The 19,858-nt window shown below is 68.0% G+C and overlaps 1 protein-coding gene across 10 annotated transcripts in view; it reads left to right on the forward strand.

Annotated features, from left to right (window-relative positions):
- DCTN1 (dynactin subunit 1) overlaps nt 1-19,858 on the forward strand; it is a 73,241-nt gene that overhangs the window by 33,805 nt on the left and 19,578 nt on the right. For 3 of the 10 annotated variants that reach the window (XM_086746978.1, XM_086746972.1, XM_086746973.1), the window contains exons 6-10: nt 8,230-8,247; nt 11,737-11,757; nt 14,471-14,659; nt 16,356-16,394; nt 17,501-17,698. In XM_086746978.1, the coding sequence (XP_086603104.1) occupies nt 8,230-8,247; nt 11,737-11,757; nt 14,471-14,659; nt 16,356-16,394; nt 17,501-17,698 (465 nt within the window). The remainder of the gene's footprint in view (nt 1-8,229; nt 8,248-11,736; nt 11,758-14,470; nt 14,660-16,355; nt 16,395-17,500; nt 17,699-19,858) is intronic. The other 7 variants (XM_086746974.1, XM_086746976.1, XM_086746975.1 and 4 more) reach the window with 5 other exon arrangements.

The raw sequence follows: 19,858 nt of genomic DNA on the forward strand, positions 1-19,858 counted from the left end.
CCCTTCCGGCCGCTCTCGCTTTGGGTTCTGGGTGTGGAACAGCAGCGCTGGCCCCCAGGGAGCCCCCGGGCGAGGCGCGGTGCCGCGGCGTGGGGGGCAGCTGCCGGGACGCGTGCAGGGCTGGCTGGGAGCTGTCTTACCCCGCTCCTCCCGGTCTCCGCGTGTCTCCCGGGCGCGCGTCTGCCCCGCAGCGCTGCTCCGCGCGGCTCTGACTTGCACCCGGCTGTTTGTCGTGGCTCCGCTGTGCCGACGGGAAGATCCTCGGGGTGGAATGTTTCCTCGCTCTCCGTCCGCGCTCCCCGGGGTTCCAGGCCGTTCGCGTGGTCGCAGGCTGCCGTGCGCACTGCTGTCTGCTCAGAGCCGTGGCTGGCTGCCGCTTTCAAGAGCAGCTGCGTGATGAGAGCTGTCCAGGAGCCCTTCCCGGCTGCCCAGGCACGGAGACGGCTCGGGCAGGGACGCCACAGCTCTTTGCCGGGGACAGACCCGCGCCGCGTTTTGGCCGATGTCACCTCAGAACTGAACTTTTTCGGCCTTTACTGGGTTTGTCAGCTCTCCGCCCTCCTGCTCTCCAGCCCCTGGCCTTGCACAAGCGTGTGAAGACGGCGGTGCGGCTGCATGGTCACCGAACAGCTAACGTGATTAGCAGACAAATCCCCTTGGCGGGGGGAAGGTGGCTCTCCGCACGTTAAATATAGACTTTGATCGCATTAGAGCCGCTGCCGGCTCCTCGGTGCCAGATGGCCCTTGTCCCCCCGGCCCCGGCCCCCTCGCTTTGCCTCGGTGTCGCTGCTGCCTCGGGGCTGGGCGGCGGGGCAGGGCCTCGCGCGGCGGTGCTGGCTGCACCGGCCCTGCCGTCGGGCGCCCTGGGGGGAACCCGGCTGTGCCATCTCGGGCTGGGCGAGCCTGGGGGTCTGTCCCGTGGGCTGCGATGCTGCAGAGGGGCGCGGGGTGTTGGGGGGCGGCCTCGTTCCTCACGTGGGGTCTGCCACGCGTCCCTCGCTCGGGCTCTCGGGGTGCTGGCGGCTGCTGGGGGGCCCGGGCTGTCCCCCGCACGCGGGGAGCTGCCGGCCTGTCCGGAGGGGCGTGCCGGCCCCTGCCCGGGCTGGGGCACTGGGCGGGGAGGGAAGAGCACCCAGTCTGTCTATAGAGCAGTAGGAGCACGTTTCCCCTCGGTTTTGGGGTGAAATGGGCTGCGTGCTCCTCTGCCCGCCCAGCGCTACGCGGGGCGAGGTTTCACCGTCGCAGGCCTGCCTCCTCCCGCGCTGAGGTGCCTGGGGTTTCGCTGGGTCGCGCAGCGTCGCCTTCCAGCGAGACGGGGCGCCCGCTCTGCTCCAAAGTTAAATCTGAAGAAATATAAAGTGCAGGTGAGGGGTGCGTGGCTGGGGGAGCCCAGCGTGAGTGGTGGGAGCCCTGCGCTGGGGCAGCAACCGCAGCGTCGTTTGTCGTCTGGGACAAGACCTTTACGATCACCGAGTCCAACGGTAAACCCAGCGCTGCCACGTCCACCGCTAAACCGCGTCCCTGCGCGCCACGTCTGCACGTAACGCATGCCCTCGCTGTCCCGCGCGCCGGAGCTGCCTGGGTGCGGTCCCCACCACGGGTCACCCGTCCCGTCACGGCGGGGGCTGGAGCCACTTTGGTGGTTTCCCCCGCAATGGACTGCCTGTGGCCCAGCTCAGTAACGTTCCTGCTCCTCTCGCGGTCCCAGCGGGCGCTGCGCGTGCTGGGCTGGGTCTGGGGCGTTTTGTTCTGAGCTCGGTGACGAGCGCGGCTGCCCCCCTCGCTGCTGGGCCCCCGGCCGCTCTCTCATCCTCCCATGCCCCCCGTTCGCCGTGCGCCTGGGCGCTTGGCGGCAGCGTCTCCGCACAGGGAGCAGATGGCCTCAGCCTGCTCGGGGCACGGAGCGACCCGTTCCCAGATGGATTCTGTTTGAAGGAGAGGGGCCACCGCAGGCTGTGAACCCGCTAAAGGAAAGAGCAATCCGATTACGCCGGAAAACGTGCCCCACGTCTGAACCGCCGCGAGCACGGCCTGCAGAAGGGTCTGCGTGAACCCCTGCCCTGGTTTTCATGCGGCTAGCGTTCCTGGCCGGCTGGCTGACCGGCTGCCGCGGCACTGCGTCGTGTGTCGTGCCTCTGAGGAGCGCTGACGGGGCCTTGCGGCGAGGCCCGCGCTGCAGAGTCGCGCTGGTTTTGCCGGTGGTGGAGGGAAGCGCCAGCGAACCCCCGGCGCCGAGCAGAGCAGCAGCCGGCGCCGCAGGCTGGTGGTGCCGTGGAAATGAGCCGGCGTTCCCGCAGGCGCTGCAGGCTGCTCCCGCTCCGGAGCGAGGTGGGACGTGGCAGTCTCCTTGTCGGTGCGGGCGCTGAAAGCTCCGCGCTGCTTTGCGTGGCTTTGAGATCGATAGCTGCTCTTGCCTGTCGCTGAGCGCTGTTAGGGGGCTCTGGAGCGTCCCGCAGCAGGTTTCCCGTTGTTAAATCGCGTTTTCTCAGCTGTGCTCCTGCCCCAGAGGGCGGCTCCGGGAGGCGGTGGTGTGAATGGGAGCCTGGGGGTGGAAGGAATTGACGGATGCCAGGCTGAGAGAACGGAGATCTGCGGCGGGGGTCTGCGCGGTAGGGCAGCGGCTGCCCTGCCCCCGTGCTGCACAACCCTTAATTCCCCTCACCGACAAATCCGGGTGAGAGAAATCCGGGTGAGCTCTCCCGCGGCTCCCTCCGCGGTTACCGGCCTTACAGCTGCCCCTCGGTGCCTTTGTCTGGGGAGGCTCCGCGCGTGCGGCGTTTCCCTGCCGCGCTGGGTCGGGGCTGGTCCCCTCCAACCCAACCCAACCGTGCCGTGCTTCACGCCATGAAGTGGCGCGGCGGGGAAAGCCTCCGCGCTCCGGGCCGACCCGGGGCCGGCGGGACGCTCTGCCGGAGCTCTTCACTGCCGCGGCCGGCGGTCAGAGCGGGACCCCAGCTCCGTTTGTTTTAGCCCGGCGTGGTCTCTGTGGGTGCAGCCCCATCCTGCGGGACCCTGCGGCCCTTTGCGGGCGGCGGGCCGGCCCCGGCGCCGGGGCTGAGGGGAAGGAGCTGGCTGGTGACGGGCGTGAGCCCTGCGCTGGCGGGCCGGGGCTGCGATTTGGCCCCAGGCTGGCTGTTAGCAGGAAGGTGCCACCCCGCTCGGCGGAGCAGCCGGCCCCGCCGTGGAAGGGCGGCGCAGATCCCTGAGCCGGAGCTCCGAGCAGCCCCGAGGAGCGGGGTTGGACCCGGCGCTGAGCGGAGCGGGGCGAGCACCGCCGGTGAGAGCGGAGACCGAGGGTGCCCCAAGTCGGTGAGGGGCTGTAGCTTCCCTGGGTGCTCGAGGATTTGTTGTGGGGAAGGTGCTTGGCACGGGGCGACGTTGCCCCCGGGAGCCGGGCTGCGCTGCGGCGTGCAGAGCGCGTCTTTGACCGCCCCGGGAGCCTCGGTGAGCCTGCCGCAGCCCTCTGGGGTCGCCCGCTGCCAGTACAGAAAGCTGCTAATCGCTTGAAAAGGAGCGATTTTAGATAGTGCTGTGAAATCCAGGCTAACCCGGTACGTGCGGCTGCCTGGATGAACGGAGCTCTGTCCGTCAGGAACCCGGCAGCGGGAGCGGTGCGCGTCTGCGGGAAGGTGTGCGGCATCCCCGCACGGGTACCTGCCGGGCGGCACTCTCCTCAGCTCCTTGCTCCGGATGCGGCTTTGGCTGGTGGAGCCGGGGGGATTCCCCGCGGCCGGAGGGTGCCCACCCCTGGGCCGAGGCCAGCGAGTGCCTGGGCAGGGCCCCCGCGGGGTGGGGGCTCAGCGCCGCGCAGCCCGCGCCCCTCTGTCCCGGCTTTGGGCTACCGGATTACCGGATGTCCGAGCCGGGGGAACGTCCAGCTCCGGTCCCAGCCCGGGCTAACCGCTGCAGTCTGCGGGTTGGTCTCGGCCCTTCGGGGCTTGCCTGAGCTCTTCCTTTTGGCTCCCGCTCTGAACATCTAGCCGTGCCTCGGCTCATTAGAACGTCATCGGGCTTGTTTTGCTAATTGCCGTGGGATCAGGGGATTTGCTGGAGGAGAACGTTTTTTTCACCTGTCACGCGTGGAAAGTGCTCGACGTCAGCGTTGCTGCCGCTGGGAGCGACTCCGTGCTGGAGGGGCGGCTCTTCGCTCGGTGTTTGTCTTCTGTAGCTCTTTGATTTTATTTTTTTTTAACTTTAGGAATTCTCAAAGGTTGAGGCAGCCCCACGTGTTGCCCAGAAGCACCTTTGTGCGCACTGAAGCCTGCGGCACGTCCCGAATACAGACCACGTCCCACGCTTTCCGCAGCCCGACGTGTTTTGCAACGTTTGGACGTTTTTGCTGTGCGGCGAACGGTGGGAGGGACGGCCGTCCCTGCTGCGGCGAGACAAAGCGCGTCTCCCGGGGTCCCGGGCTCCCTCCGGGCTCCCCGGCGGAGCCTCGTGGCTGACACAGCGGTGGCCGCGACGTGGGGCGGTTTGCCGATACCAGGACGTGGGTGAGCGTTAGGCAGGGTTTTTGACAGCCGTCTGCAGCAGGAGGGCTCGGAGGCTGCTGGCCTGCCGCTGGCTCTGCGGCACGGCCGGGAGATCCTGCGTGCCCGAGGCGCGGCCCAGCCGCAAGGCTGTGGTCCTCCAAGGCTGGGATCCTCCCAAAGCTGTGTCCTCTCTGCCCGACGAGAGGTGCTGCCTGCGGCAAACGCCGAGAGCGCTGCCAGGCTCGCCGGACACCCCAGCGTTCGTGGTCTGATCGAAGGCGGGAGCCTGCCTGTGCTGCGGGAGCTGGGGCGGTGGGGCAGCAGAAGTCACTCGCAGAGCAGCCGAAAGTTGCGTGTGCTCCGCTGCGAGCGGCCAGCGCAGCCGTCCAGCCTCGCTCAGGACGCTCTGCAGCCGCAAGCGGGAGGGAGCGACCCTCCGCTTGGCTCCGTCGGCTGCTGGAGCCGTCCCCCGGCCCCGGCCCCGCTCGACTTCTGCTTCCTTCACCCGCGCGGGCGGGCCAGGAGCGGGGCGGCTGCTCTGGCCGCCTTCGAGAGCCGACGGCCACGTCCGGGCTGTGCCGGAGAGGACAGCAGCCTTCGCCCCGACAAGGGGTCACCCGCGGTGCGACGGGCCGCGCGTGCCGTAGAGCACCTCCACTCCGAAACCTGGGCGGCTCAGGCCGGTGATCGCAGCGGGTCTGGCGCTGCACCGGAGATCAGAGTGGATGCGCGGCTGGAGATGCTGCCGAGGGAGGAAGCGTTTGGAGTTTTGGAATAAAGCTGCGTCCCTTGCTTCCTGCGTTACTGTCCTTTCTCGCTCTTTGTGGGTATCCACATTGGCTCTGTGACTTAATCCCGCGACAATCTTTTCTCCCGTGGGAAACCCCCCAAGCTGCGCCCCTGCTCTGCATTTGGCACCCAGCCGCGCGCTGTTTGAGCTGCCGGGTGAAGGGTACTCGAGGCTCGGGAAGGGCTTCGCTGGCCAAAAACAAGACAGAAAGCAGAACCTGGGGCTTGGGGGTCCCGGAGGAACTGAGGACCCAGGCTGGCGAACCCCGCACCGCCGTGGGGGCTGCTGGTTGTCACTGGTGTGGGCGTGGAGTGGGCCCACTGTCACCAGTGCTCCTGCTCCGTGTCTGCTGAAGCCTTGCACCGTGTGTTTCCCTTCTGGGCCTCGGACAGCGTTTCCTCGGGACGGAGAGAACAAAACGGGGCTGCGCCCGGCCTCGGGGTACAGGTGCTGCCCGGTGGGCCGGCGTTTCAGCGCGGGGGGTTCTCCCCCTTTCAGCCGGGTGAGATCCAGCGAGCCCACAGCTTTTCCCCGTGACCGGAGCAGCGGCAGCGACTTGTCCCCGCAGGCGCGAGGCTTTCGGGCCGCGCCGGGGGGCCGGGGGTCGGCGCGCAGCCCGGCTCTGGCCAGCACCGCTCAGTTTAACGTGTGGCGACACCCGGGCCGTGCCGCCGGTTGAACGGCGCTGAGCGCTCCTCGGCTGCCCGCGGGCCCCGGGTCGGGCCCGGCAGTGACAGCAGCGGCGCGCGCCGTGCCCTTGCAGACGGCCGCCTTGGGCTTTGCGGGCGTGACGGGGCGTGCTGGGCTGACGGGTGACGCTCGGGCGGGACCATGGGTGAACTGGCGTGAGCTCTGCGCAGGCTGGCAGCCGGGGTCCGTCCCAGTCCGTATTTCCGTGGCGCAGCGGCGGCCCACTGGCGTGAGACCGGACGGCCCGCGAAGGGTGGGTTCGGGAAGCGTCCCCGCGGAGTCCGGACGTGCTGCTGCTCCTGCTGAGCGCTGCAGCAGCTGTCCGCGCACAAACACCGGGAGGTCTGGCGTTCTCAGAGCGAAACCCCGGTCTGCGTGTGCCCGCTGTGAGCCTTACCGGCAGGCCACGCGCGCGTGTCGTTAATTCCTGAGTAATTACTGGGCTGGCTGAAGCGTCCCCTGCGTCTCCCACAAAGCGTTCCTGACGCTGAACGCTGGCTGGAGGGCAAGGGCAGAGCTGGAGGGCAGCCGCGTTCGGCCCCGCTCCGCGGACGCCCGGGCGCAGAGGTGTCTGGGGAGGCCGCTTCCCCGTTCCTCCCCTGCCCGACGCCAGCTCCTCCGGCGCAGGTGCTGCTTCCTCACCCGGAGAAAGCGACGTTAACGGGCCCTGGGAGGGGCTGGCTTTCGGTCTGTTAGCCTTTTACGATCTCATAAGCCGGAGTTTTATTTTAGAGTATGTATTTGCACACGCACACGTGTGTCTGTGTGTATTTTAATGCTCTCAGCTGTCGGAGCCTCAGCCCAGGAGAACACCCGTGCGAGGCGCCGCGGGCGTTCCTTTTCCTCGCTCGGAACTCGTTCAGAAATCCAAACCCGCTGCAGATGCCGGCTCTTGCCGTGGGGCGCGGGCTGTCCGCGGCGTGGCGAACACGGTCCCCAGGAACGTTAACCTGCCGGGAAAGCTGCCGTTCGGCACTTCTTCCGAGAGACCGCGAGCGCTGCACCGAGCGTCCCTTGCGCTGGGGGTGAAACACGCGTTGTGCACGCGCCGTGCGAGGACAGCGGCGCCGCGGGCCGGCCCGAGCGCCTCTCCCTCCTGGTGCCGCAGCGCTGGAGAAGACGGGCGTTGGGGCGGGAGCGCGCGGTGGTGGAGAAGGGGTCCCTGTTCACACGTAGGCGTTCAGGGTGAAAGCGCGTGCGTAAAGGGAGTGGGTCCCCGTTGGCCCCGCGGGGGGGCCGGGGCGTCGGGACCCGCGGGTGGCGGCGGGACCTTGCGCTGGGCGTTGCCGGTTGCTGTGGCGCTTGGCCCCCGTGTCACGGCTCTGGCGGAGCGTTGGCCCAGGACAAGCTGCCGAGCGGGCGGTGGCGGTTCAAGCCCGGCGGTGCGGTGGGGGTCGGGTACGGCCGACGCGCCGGGCTCTGTGCCGGCGGGGGCTTTTTTAGGGCAGGGGTCCTGCGAGGCCGGTCCTGCCGTGGGGGTTTCGCTGGCGCTCTTGGCTGTGCAGGGGTGCATTGAGCTCCTAAAAAATAAATCCCCTCGACAGTAAATCCCCTCGGTGGCGGGAGGGGTCGGGCTGGGTGGCGAAGGGCAGCGCTGCAGGATGCGGGGGGCTCTGCGCAGACATCTGTCCGTCTGTCCGGGCTCGGCTCCGTCCATCTGCCGGGGCTCGGCTCCGTCCATCTGCCGGGGCTCGGGGGATTTGGGGGCGAGGTCCCAGCCGCCCCTCGTGCCGGCGTGGCCGCGATGGCGTGTGGGCGCGGGGCGGGCTGGGCTGCGGGCACGAGCGGTTTGTGGGGCGCAGCGTGCGTGCCGAGCAGAGGGATGGAGCCGGCTGGAGCCGCCGGCGAGGCGGCTGCGCCGGGGGGTTGCTAGGCTACCAGGGACCCCTCGCCCGAGCGGAGCATCGCCCGCCGCCGCCGGCTCGGCGCAGCATCCCCGGCGCGCGGCGCGGGGAGGAGAGCTGCACCGGCGGTGATGTAATGAGCCGCCGGGGCGGTGGTTGGAGACATCGGCGGCGAGAGGACGTGCGGCCGCGGCTCTGGCGGCGGCGCGGGCCCCGGCAGCCGGCGCTTCGGGAGAGGCGTTCAGCGGATTAGCGGGCGGATGGCGAGCGGATAGCGGGGAGCCGCAGCCATTTGCAGGCGCCGCCGGGCAGCCCGCGCTGCGAGGCGGCCGCGGCAGCCGCATTGTTGTGCCGAGCGTGCTAACGGTCTCTGCCTCCTCTCTCCTGTCTCTCCCGCTCCCCGCCTGTCTTCTCCGCAACGATGAGGCAGGCCCCGGCGACACGGAAGGTACGGTCCGCTGCGCATCCACGCCGTCATTGCCAGCGCTGCTTCTGAACGCGCCCCGCTCTGCTCTGTTTTGTTTTTTTTTTTTTTTTAGTGTATGTTAATGGTGTGAGCTTTAATTGTGAGCGTGACTGGGTGCCTGCGGAGGGGCGGGGGGTGCTGGGTGAGCAAGCAGCATCATTTCGTGTCCGCAACGTCCATGATGTCCGTGATGCCCGGCTTTCCCTGTCCAGTTTCCCCGCGGTCGTTCCTCCGTGTCACCTGCCTGTGCCTGTGTTGCATGCAGCAGCTCTGCAGCTCGCCCGGGCTGCGCTGCTTCCCCGCCGCGGCTGGAGCCGGCCCTCGCCCTCTGGAAGTTGCATGCTAACAGCAACGGCTTTCCTGCCCCCACGCCGCGATCCGCGCTGGCGGGCTCTGCCCGCTGTCGGCAGCCCCAGGGCTGCGCTGCCTGGTCCCCATCAGGCTGGCGGTTCTGCGGGCTGCGGCGCGGGCTCCGGGGTGCTCTCCCGTCCTGGGTGTTATTTTTAGCGTAACCGGGATGTCACTGCTCAGCTGAACGAGGGATCCTGAGAATTTTTGCCTGATCTCAGAGGATAATTGAAAATAAAACCAACAATAAGCAAAGGCACAAGCGCGCGGCTCCCCCGGCCGCGCTGTGTCAGCGAGAAGACTTGGCCGGTTCGTGACCGTTACGGGAACGGCTCCCGGCTGTGCCTGAGCTCGCCCAGCGCAGCCGAACGCCTCGTTCTGCGGGGATTGCCGTCAGCGCTCCTGCTCGATCCGCTTCCACGGGAGAAGTTATCGGAACGCTGATCTTCCCCTGCCTCTGGCAGAAGGGTGGAGCGGCGGGGCCAGTGCGGTGCTCAGCACCCCGGCTGCCGGGAGCTCGGCCGCCGCCGGATTTCATCGGCTTTTCCTCTCATTTCCTCCGCTCGCACGGGAGCACGCCGGTGAGCAGGTGCCCGTCCGAGGGGTTGCCGGTTGTTTAAAACGCAGAATTCCTGTAGCGCGCGCTCAGCAGCGGCGCAGGTAGCATCGCCCCGCCGCGGGGTGCCGCGGGGCGGGGACGGCGTTCTGCCAGCAAGTTTTGTCTGGAGCGGGCTTGGGTCCCGCGAGAGACCAGGTTCCCGCCGGCGAGCGGCTGGCACCCCGCGGCAGCGCGGACCCGCGGCCTTGGCTCGGTTGGCGCCCGGGCATCGGCTCCGGCAGCTGCCGGCCCCACGCAGGGGGCACGCCGGCCCCTCCGCCCGCTGCTGGAAAAACCCCACGGAAACTGTGGGAAATCTCTGCAACGGCCGCGCTCTGAGGAGTTCTGCTTTCTGCTCAGAAGCCCTCGGAGTTTGTCCAGCGGCAGCGTTCGGCGGCGCGGTGCCGGTCCTGCCTGGCGCGGGCGATGCCGATACCGGCGTGCGCCTCCGTACTCACGCCGGGCTGGATGGCCACCCCGCGCTCGGAGCGGAGCCCGGTTGGGAGGGACCCGCAGGACTGCGATCTGCCGCCCCACCTTGCGACGGGCGACGCCGGCTCTGCCGCGGCGGTTGGCGCCCGGGGGAGTCCTGCCAGGTTCCTTGCTGCTGGGAGCGGGGTTTGGACCCGAGCGCGCCTGCTCTCAGCCCCAGACGCTGCCCTCGCTGCCAAGGAGCAGGGGCTGTGTCACGCCATCAAATATTCATGCAGCAACGTTACGCAGCAGAGTCTGGAACCGGCAGATGGAGCATGAACAGCCGCGGCCGGGTGGTGCGGGGCGTCCCGGCACCCAGCGGGGCCCAGGGTTTTGGAATTAAGCTGCTGCACGGCCTGGAGCCCCGCAGAAGCGTGAGCGTCTGCTCCCGCCTCGCGAGCAGGGCGGGATGCTCCCGCAGCCGCCAAGAGCTTTGTAAGCGGAGTCCTGCCGCCTCCCTCCCGCACGCCGGCCCCTCGCCCGCCGGACACCGTGCTCGAATGGCTGGAAAGGGGAGAAGCCCGCGTCCCGGCCCAGCCGGTGAGGAGCGCTGCGCAGAGCCCAGGAGAAGGACGGCCAGCGGGCGTTTCTGTGCCCGTCTCGCGAGGAGCCGCTCACCCGGGGTCTCGGAGCTGGCGCTCTGGCTTCTTTGGTCCTGGGACGGCGTACGTGGAAGAGCGAGACGGCCTTGCCCCAGAGCGGCCTGAGGCCAGGGCTGATCCCTGTCACTCGGCGTGGATAGCTTTCAGAGGTTGCCCAGAGGCTTCTCCCTTTCTTACGGGTTTGGCGTGGTGTGAATCGCCGAAGAAGCTCGGCTCCCCGCCCCGGAGCCCGGCGGTGCCCCTCAGCGTCGCCTCTGTTCAGCAGGACTTGGCGCAGACGCCGCCCTTCTCCTGAGGAGCTGCTACTGCTGCTCCCGAATCGGCCCTGGATTTCTCTGAGGGTTTTACGTTTTCCTGGCCAGCTTTGCTGAGCAGAAGCTGTGCTGGGAGATGGGCGCCTTCCCTGGGTACCGAGACGGCCCTCCCGTTGGGTGCAGCCCTTTAGAGAAGGCTGGAAGGGAGCAAAACAGGATTTACCCACAGGGGTGCAGAAATCAGCTGTTCTGAGCGATAACCTGTCGGCTTGTACTTTGTCTTTACAAAAAAAAAGTGGCTGTAAGAGCTCTCGGCTGGTTTCTCGAGGCCTCGGGTGGGAGATCGGCCGTTGCTCAGCGAGGACGTGCTGAGCGGGGTGCCCCTCGACGCGAGCCCCGGCCTGGCGACGGCCGTGTGCCGGGGGCTGCCTGGAACTCGACGGGTGCCTTTGTTTCCAGAAATGACAAGAAAATACGGAAGGGTTCACGAAGGAGCTCCAGGTTGTCCCTGCAGGTTTTTAAAGAGAAACAGAGCCCAGGGCGGCGGCGTCCCTGCGGGCGGCTGGTCTGCGGTGCCCTGGTCCTGTCAGAAATCGAAGGGGTGAGGGGAGGGGGAAGTAAAAAAGGAAAAGTTAACAGACCCTCAGCCCGGCACTGGGGGGACATCTGGGAAGGGCGCGCTGCGTTGGCCCGCTCCTGGCCAGCAGAAGCCGGTGGCCCCCGAGCAGCCCTGCAGCCGGGGCCGCAGCTTCCCAGGCCGACGCGGGGCAGCGCGGGTTCTGCCTTGGCAGCGACAGATCTCCTGGAGGGACAGGGTGCGCCTGCCCCAGGGCGTCCGCCAGAGCCCGCGCCGGATCCGTGGCCCCGTGGCCCTGCGCCCCGCCGAAGCGGGAGGAGCGGGGCCGGAGCTCGGTGGGCGATCTCTGGCCCAGGCCGGGGCACGGCGCCGGGGCCGCGCTGCGGCGGGCTCTGTTTCTCCGGTTCTGCGGCGCTGCGCCGGCGGGGTTCCACCTGGAGCGGCGGGCGGGTTGATGAGCGCTACACCTGATGTGACACACGCTAACCGCCTTGATGTCTTTTGTTTCCTTTACCTCCTTCTCTGCCGCATCCGCTGCCGTGCTGCTGTGTCTCTGCTCCTGTCTGTCCCTGTGTGACTGTCTCTCCTCCTCCGCCTTCCGCTCCCGCTGCCCTCCAGACCACGGCGCGGCGGCCCAAGGTGAGCAGCGGCGGTCCCTGCGTGGGAGATGTGAGCCGGTGGGGCGGAGCGCCTGTTCTCTCCTCGCGCGGAGCTGACGGAGCGACGCGTGCTGCTCGGCCCGACTCGCGGGGGGCGACCTGCCGGGGCGGAAGGCCTGCAGAGAAGCTGTGTGCTCCTGGCCGGCGCTGGTCGGCCGGAGCGGTGCAGCGGTGGCCAGGCCGGCGGGCAGAGCTCGCTGCGTGCCGTCCCCGCGAGCGGCGCCGACTGCTCCTCGCCGACTGCCCGCTCCCGGTTTGCGAGGGATCTTCAGTGGCACCGTCAGGGGGTCTGCTGGGGGGGAGAGGCGTCAGCCCAGGCCGTAGTGACGCCAGCGCAGGGAATGGCTTGCCTTCTGCGGCCGGCCCTGGCCCGCAGGACTGACCTGGCAGAGGGCGCGCGGCTGGAGGGGCGCAGACCGGGAGGTCGGTCCTCAGAGAGCTCGGGAATGGCCGAGGTGTGGTTTGTAACTGGGGAATTGTTTTCTGTCTCTTCCGTGAAGGGGCGCAGCGCAAGGAGGGCTTTGAGGAACTCAAACCAGGGCAGCAACGGGTTCATTCAGTCCCGGGGCAACGGGGGTCCAGGCTGCCGGGCATCCAGCGTTCCCCTCCGGAAAATATCTGTCCTCTTGGCTGTCAGGCTGGGGCCGGAGCCCAGGCTGGGGTGGGACCTCACGGGGAGCAAAAACTGCGACACAGGTGTGTGAGCAGAGTGTGAGGGGCAGAGTCCCCCGCTCCCGCGGGATAAAATTCCCTCTGAAACGTCTCCTCCCCAAACGCCTGGGACGCGGCAAGGACTGTGCCGTGAGCCTGGGGTGCGTTTGCGGCGAGGCAGAGCCGGGAGCTCAAGGTAAGCCGCTTTTGCCTGCTGGCGTGGATTTTAAGCCCGTTTCCAGTCCCAGCTGGGAGCTTGCCCTTCACCGGGGCAGATCCCGGAGCTCTGGGTGCATCCCGTAGCAGTGCCCTGTTGGAACGGCGGTGTTCCCGATCTCTGCGACCCGCGCTGGGGAGCAGCAGCGAGCGGATGTCCTGCGCGGCCTCGCTGCGCTGGGCAGGGCTCGGGTGCAGCTGGAGGCGTCCCTGCCCGCGTTGCCCGGCTGCTCCGGCGCTCTGCGGCGCTGAGGGCCCCTCGCGAGGCACTGCCTCCCGGTCTGCTCGGGCTCCCGGCTGTGTCCGCGTCGGAGCGAGCCAGCTTGGGCCTCCCAGGGCTGCAGGGAGCGGGTTTTCCATGGGCACCGCTGGGGACGGCTGCCCGGGAGCTGCGCAGAGCGCTCTGGGAGATGCCTGCTGCATTTTGGCCCGTTCTGGAGGAGCGTACGTCCCTTGGACCTTCCCCGACCCCGGCTGCCACGGCCGCCTCCCGCGTCTCCGTTTCTGAGGCGATGAGCTCTGGAACCGTAGCGGTGTCCCTGGCCCAGGCCGGGGGCTGTCGGGGGTCTGTAATCCCTGCAGCTGCGGGACAAGGGCAGCGTCCTCGGAGCCGCGTGTGTGGCTCGGTGCCGGAGAGACCGTTCCCAGGCCGGGGCTTGCACCGTCCCCGGGAGAGCTGGGGTCGCAGCCGGGCGGGGAGGGCTGCGCTGCCTGCCCGCCCCGGGGACGTTTCACCTTCCGCGGGCCAGCTGGCTCAGAGTTGCCCAAAATAAGCCAGGAGTCGGCAGAAGATCCGACGGCAGCCCGGCAAGTGAGCGCCGTGTTTCTGTGTCCCGCTGCCACTTCAACGGGCAGGCGCAGTGGCACAGGGGCTCCACCAGTTCCTCCAGGCTCCGCTGGTTTTCCCTGGACCTGGGTGACCTCTCGCTACTCTTGTTCTCCTTCTGTTCCCCTAAAATTCGGAGCTTTGTCCCCCGCAGCTGGCGTGGGTGCAGACAGAGGGTGCAGGCGGGCGCTGGCCGCAGCGCGTCCCCACCAGCCGCCGCTGGCACCGGTGCGCGTGCTGGCTGGGGCTCCTGCGAGTGCTGAGCGGCAGATGTGTCCGGTGTGCTTCCAGATGTGGGGACGGACAGCAGCGAAACCTTCCCGCTCCCATCCCGGCGTCTTTGGGGTTGTGCTGCCGCGTCCCCTGGAGCTGGAGCCCCAGCCCCCGCGCGGGTTTGCGCGCCTGGGACCCTCGTTAGTCCCCACTCTGACCCCCTGCGGCGCGCCCGCGTGGTAGGCAGGGTCCGCCCGCCCGTCTGCTCTCGGGTGTGAGTTTTGCCTTTCTCCTCAGCAGCTGATGGTCTGTGGGTTTTGGCCAAGCCGTTCTCCTCCCAGAGCAGCGTGGGATCGCGGCGGTCACGCTGCCGGGCAGGCTGTGCGGGGTGCCGGCCCCCGGTGTGCTGGGGTACAGGGGTGCCGGTCCCCGGCGCGCTGGGGTGCAGCGAGGGGTGCGCCCTGTCCGGCCGGAGCTGCTGTGCTGAGGATGTCCCCGCTGTCCCCAGGCTCAGGGGCCGTGCCCGCCGCGGCTGGACGGCGCTTGGTCCTGGCTCCCCTCTGTCCCTGCCCCAGCAGATAAGTACCAGCTCTGTGCGAGAGCCTAAAGCAGCTCCAAAATTTTCCTCTGGGTTTCATCTGCGCTGGAAACGTGGGCCTGGAGAAGCATCCTGGTGAAAGGAAAACAGTGCTGTGAAAGAGCGCAGGGAGACAGGCCGGGGCTGGAAGCGTCCTCTCCCTCGAAACGCGCTCATCTGACCTTCTCCCCTGACCGTGTTGTTTTGCAGCCCACCCGGACCCCCAATTCTGCAGCCTCCAGCGGCACGGCCGGGCCCTCGGGCTCGGCCTCGGCCTCGGGCGGGGAGATGAGCAGCAGCGAGCCCAGCACGCCCGCTCAGACGCCGCTGGTGGCCCCGGTGATTCCAACGCCCGCCCTGAGCTCTCCGGTGGCCCCTCCGGTGCCCTCGCCCACCAAGGTAAGCTGCGGCCGGGGTAAGCGGGGGGCTGCGCCGGCGCGGGGGGCAGTGGCTGCTGGGGTGGAGGACAGCAAACCTGCCAGCGATACTGGCGGGAGGAGCGTGAGGAAGAGGGGAGCAGGAACGTAACCTGGCTCCCCATCCCCCTTCTCCCTCCCGGGTCCCGTGGGTAACGTGGCGGCAGAGCAGTTGGCAGGCGGACGTGCTGGGGGGCTCCGACTCGCGGCTTGACCCTGCCGGGAGCGGAGAGCTGGACCCCGTTAAACCCAGAGGAGGCCCTGAACCCCCGCTCCCACCGGTGCTGGGTGAGCTGGGGCGGAGGGACCGGCACGGGGTGCTCTTTGGGAGCGCTCCTGCCTTCGGGCACAGGGACGGCGTGGAGAGGCCCGCCGTCGCCCACGGCTGTGTTTCTGATACCTACATCAGCGCAGTTACTCCGTTTTTGTCTTTAAAATGGTTTTTCATTACTTCCGTCCCGCTTTGTATTAATTAGCTAAAACGAGAGCTTGTGAAAGATCTGGGGCGCAAGGGCAAACGATGAATAGCGTGAGAGGAGAGAGCGTGCTCTGAGGTTGTGCTGGGGGAGAGGCTGGAGGGGGAAGGGACGTCCCCCCTCCCTGAGGGGCCCCCGGGGACTCGAGACGGGTTTGTCTGGTGGGTGCGAAAACCCCTCGCTGTGACAGCCGGGTGCTGGGGGCAGCCCGCGGTGCGCTGTGCAGCAGCAGCGCCGACTGGCAGAGCTGGAACGGGTGGGGCCTTGGCTGGAGCTGGGGTTCTCCGGGCTCTCCTCAGCGGGGACGCGCGACCAGGAGCGGCAGCGCGAGATGTTCTGGCTGGTGTCGGGGGACGGCTCCCACAGCGAGCGCGGTCAGACACCGCGATGGGCCTGGCGGGGCTGTGCGACCTCGCCCTCAGGGACGGACAGAGCCTGGCCACAGCCCAGAAAGCCAGCCCCGTCCCGGGCTGCGTCCCAGCAGCGTCCCAGCAGGTCAGGGGAGGGGATTGCCCCCCTCTGCTCCGCTCTGGTGAGACCCCTGCAGCGCTGCGTCCAGCTCTGGAGCCCCCAGCACCAGAAGGACGTGGAGCTGCTGGAGAGGGTCCAGAGGAGGCCACGCAGATGCTGAGAGGGCTGGAGCAGCTCTGCTGTGAGGACAGGCTGAGAGCTGGGGCTGCCCCGCCTGGAGCAGAGGAGGCTCCGGGGAGACCTGAGAGCGGCTCCCAGGGCCCAAAGGGGGCTGCAAGAAAGGTGGGGAGAGACTCTTCAGCAGGGCCTGCTGGGACAGACGAGGGGTGATGGTTTCAAAATAGAGGGAGGCAGATTCAGACTGGACATCAGGAAGAAATTTTTTACGCTGAGGTGGTGGGGCACTGGCCCAGGGTGCCCAGAGAGGCGGTGGATGCCCCGTCCCTGGAAACGTTCCAGGCCAGGTTGGCCGGGGCTCTGAGCAACCTGATGTGGTTGGAGATGTCCCTGCTCCTGGCAGGGGGGTTGGGCTGGGTGGGCTTTATGGGTCCCTTCCAACCCAAACCATCCTGTGATTCTCTGGCCGGATGAGGGCCCTGGCCCACTCAGCAGGAGATGGAGCCGAGCCCTCCGCTCTCGGCCACGGTTCTCCCGTTCCGTAAGGCACAGCCGTGCTCTAGGTGTAGGGTTTGTGTTCAGGCCGGTGTAACTGAGGGAATTCTCTGTCTCCAGAGCGGCTCGGCAGCGGCTCAGCGTCTCCAGGAAGGCCAGGTGACCGCTGTCCCGGGCTCTGGTTTGCGCGTGCATGTAGAAACGGCCCCACCGCCTGCGTGCCGGGCAGCCCGGGGCTCTGCCTCCCCTAACGCACTCACCGGTAACCGCTCCCGCGCCGCTGTGCGATGCCTCCGCGGCTCCGCGCTGCGAGGACCCTCCTCGGGCTGCACCTTGCACTGCGGGCCAGGCTGGTTCACGATGCAGCCCAGCTGACGCAGCCCCAGCGCGCCTAGGGCAGACGGGGCTGAATTCGGAGGGGTGCTGGGCGGCCCGCGGCGCCCGCCTCCCTGCAGGGGAGGGCCTGGAACAGCCTCGGAGAGGGTCTTGGGCCGCCCCCCAGCTGACCTGGGCTGCAGGGCAGAGACCATCCCAGGGTCCGGTCTGGCAGGAGCGTTCCTGGGGTGTGGGCTGGGCCGCGGCTCACCCCGGTCGAGCCGCCCTGGGCCTGGCCCACGCCGTGGGTTACGGCACGCCCCGGCCCGTGCAAACCTCTGCCGCGCTCTGCGGGGCGAGCGCTGGGGGGACGGGGGGGAGCAGCTCCCCAGAGCGCAGGGGCCCTGCGACATGGACGCGCAGTTTGCGGTGCACCCCCGTGTGTGTGTGTCAGCATGCTCCTAATTACACGCTAACGACTCGAAGCACGGGCTGCTGGAAGCGTGTGCTGTCACGCGTGTTGGTGTGCTGGAACCCTGCGGGGAGACCTGGTCCTGATCCTGGAAACATGTCTCCGGCGTGCCGCGGCTCTGCTCGCAGCAGGAGGGTTACTGAAGGTGGGGTGGGGTTTTTGTGGCTTCGTTGTTAAAAGGACTTGGGAATCCACAGGTCCCAGTGAAGCCAAAAGCGAGGTGCTCAGGAGCTTGTGTCAGCCAAAAGGCGTCTGTCAGTGCGTCACGGAGCACCTGTCCCACGTGTGTGCCGAAAGTGATAGACAGACTCCGTGGCTGCAAGCGTGAAGTGGTGCATTCTCCCAAAACTGCCCCCGTAACCATGCCCAAGTGCGGGCTGGCTGGCGGGCCAGGTGCTGGGGGTGGAATTCCTGCATCTGGAGCTCTCTCCGAAGGCCGGCGCTGCTCCGTTTGGTAATGCTTGGTTTGATGTTGTAGGAGGAGGAGAACTTGCGTTCCCAGGTCAGGGACCTGGAGGAGAAGTTGGAGACTCTGAAGATAAAGCGAAATGAAGACAAGGCGAAGCTTAAAGAGCTGGAGAAGTACAAGATCCAGCTGGAGCAGGTGCAGGAGTGGAAGAGCAAAATGCAAGAGCAGCAGGCTGATCTCCAGAAACGCTTGAAGGAGGCCAAGAAGGTGAGCGCCCCGGGGAGCTGGGCAGCTCCGCTCCTGGGGCTTGCGCAGGGCGATGCGATTGCAGGGATAAATCCGTTGCTGAAAATGTGGGGGGGTTATTTATGAAACGCCAGCTGGCGTTCAGCTGTGTGCTGTCCTGACTCCTGCCCTCTGAATGCGTGCCAGACCCTAAACTGCCCTCCGGCCTCGCCCGTCGCCGCTCTCTGCGGCGGAAATACTGATCCGGGACCGAGCTGCCAGTGCGGGTCCCGGGCGCGGTCCCACCGCGCCGCGTGTTTAGCGCGGCAGGCGAGCGTGGGTCTGCTCCGTGGCAGCAGCGCATGCGGTTGTCCTGGAGCTGGAGGCACCGCTTCGGTCTCGAATGCGTCCTGCAATCCGCTTTGCGTTGTGCTGCCCGCCCCACCCGCAGACAGCCTGGCCTTCGAGGCCGGACCTGCAATCCATCCGTGAGCCGGTTCCTCTGTCCGCACGACGCGCAGCCCTGGGCGGGGCAGGAGGAGCCCAAGTCGGGGGTGGTTTCCTCTAACAGAGGGGATGAGGAGCGCGATGGCTGAGGAGCAATCGCGGTTTGCAGGACGGGCGTCCACGTGTGGCAGCAGCCGCGTTTCTCCGGTTTGATCTGCTGTTGCGGGTCTGCCAGCGCTGCGGGAGGGGCACCATCCAAATTCAAGCGCGCTGATAAACTGCCGGTCCCGCCTTCCAAAGCTTGAGTGAAGGGGGAAGGACAGAAACCAGAGCCAGACTCTTCTCCGTGCTGCACACTGGGAGCACAAGAGGAGAGGGGCACAAACCAGAGTGCAAGAAATTCCGTTTAACCGTAAGAAACCCACTTTTTCCTGTGGAGGGGATCAACGCTGGAGCAGAGCCCTTCCCCGCTCCGGTGTCGGGCTGAGAACGGGTGCTCCCTTCCCCGCTCCGGTGTCGGGCTGAGAACGGGTGCTCCCTTCCCCGCTCCGGTGTCGGGCTGAGAACGGGCACTCCCTTCCCCACTCCGGAATTGGGCTGCGAACGGGCGCTCCCTTCCCCGCTCCGGAATTGGGCTGAGAACGGGCGCTCCCTTCCCCGCTCCGGTGTCGGGCTGAGAACGGGTGCTCCCTTCCCCGCTCCGGTGTCGGGCTGAGAACGGGCACTCCCTTCCCCGCTCCGGAATTGGGCTGAGAACGGGCGCTCCCTTCCCCGCTCCGGTGTTGGGCTGAGAACGGGCGCTCCCTTCCCCGCTCCAGTGTCGGGCTGAGAACGGGTGCTCCCTTCCCCGCTCCGGTGTCGGGCTGAGAACGGGCGCTCCCTTCCCCGCTCCGGTGTCGGGCTGAGAACGGGCGCTCCCTTCCCCGCTCCGGTGTCGGGCTGAGAACGGGCACTCCCTTCCCCGCTCCAGTGTCGGGCTGAGAACGGGCGCTCCCTTCCCCGCTCCGGTGTCGGGCTGAGAACGGGCACTCCCTTCCCCGCTCCGGAGCCAGGCTGAGAACGGGCGCTCCCTTCCCCGCTCCGGAATTGGGCTGAGAACGGGCGCTCCCTTCCCCGCTCCGGAATTGGGCTGAGAACGGGCGCTCCCTTCCCCGCTCCGGAGCCAGGCTGAGAACGGGCGCTCCCTTCCCCACTCCGGTGTCGGGCTGAGAACGGGCGCTCCCTTCCCCGCTCCGGAACTGGGCTGAGAACGGGCGCTCCCTTCCCCACTCCAGTGTCGGGCTGAGAACGGGCGCTCCCTTCCCCGCTCCGGAATTGGGCTGAGAACGGGCGCTCCCTTCCCCGCTCCGGTGTCCGGCTGAGAACGGGCGCTCCCTTCCCCGCTCCAGTGTCGGGCTGAGAACGGGCGCTCCCTTCCCCGCTCCGGAGCCAGGCTGAGAACGGGCGCTCCCTTCCCCGCTCCGGAATTGGGCTGAGAACGGGCGCTCCCTTCCCCGCTCTGGTGTCGGGCTGAGAACGGGCGCTCCCTTCCCCGCTCCGGAACTGGGCTGAGAACGGGCGCTCCCTTCCCCGCTCCGGTGTCCGGCTGAGAACGGGCGCTCCCTTCCCCGCTCCGGTGTCAGGCTGAGAACGGGCGCTCCCTTCCCCACTCCGGTGTCGGGCTGAGAACGGGCGCTCCCTTCCCCGCTCCGGTGTTGGGCTGAGAACGGGCGCTCCCTTCCCCGCTCCGGTGTCAGGCTGAGAACGGGCGCTCCC

This window comes from Chlamydotis macqueenii, chromosome 4 (assembly GCF_036417535.1).
Source record: "Chlamydotis macqueenii isolate bChlMac1 chromosome 4, bChlMac1.mat, whole genome shotgun sequence".
Lineage (NCBI taxonomy): Eukaryota > Metazoa > Chordata > Aves > Otidiformes > Otididae > Chlamydotis > Chlamydotis macqueenii.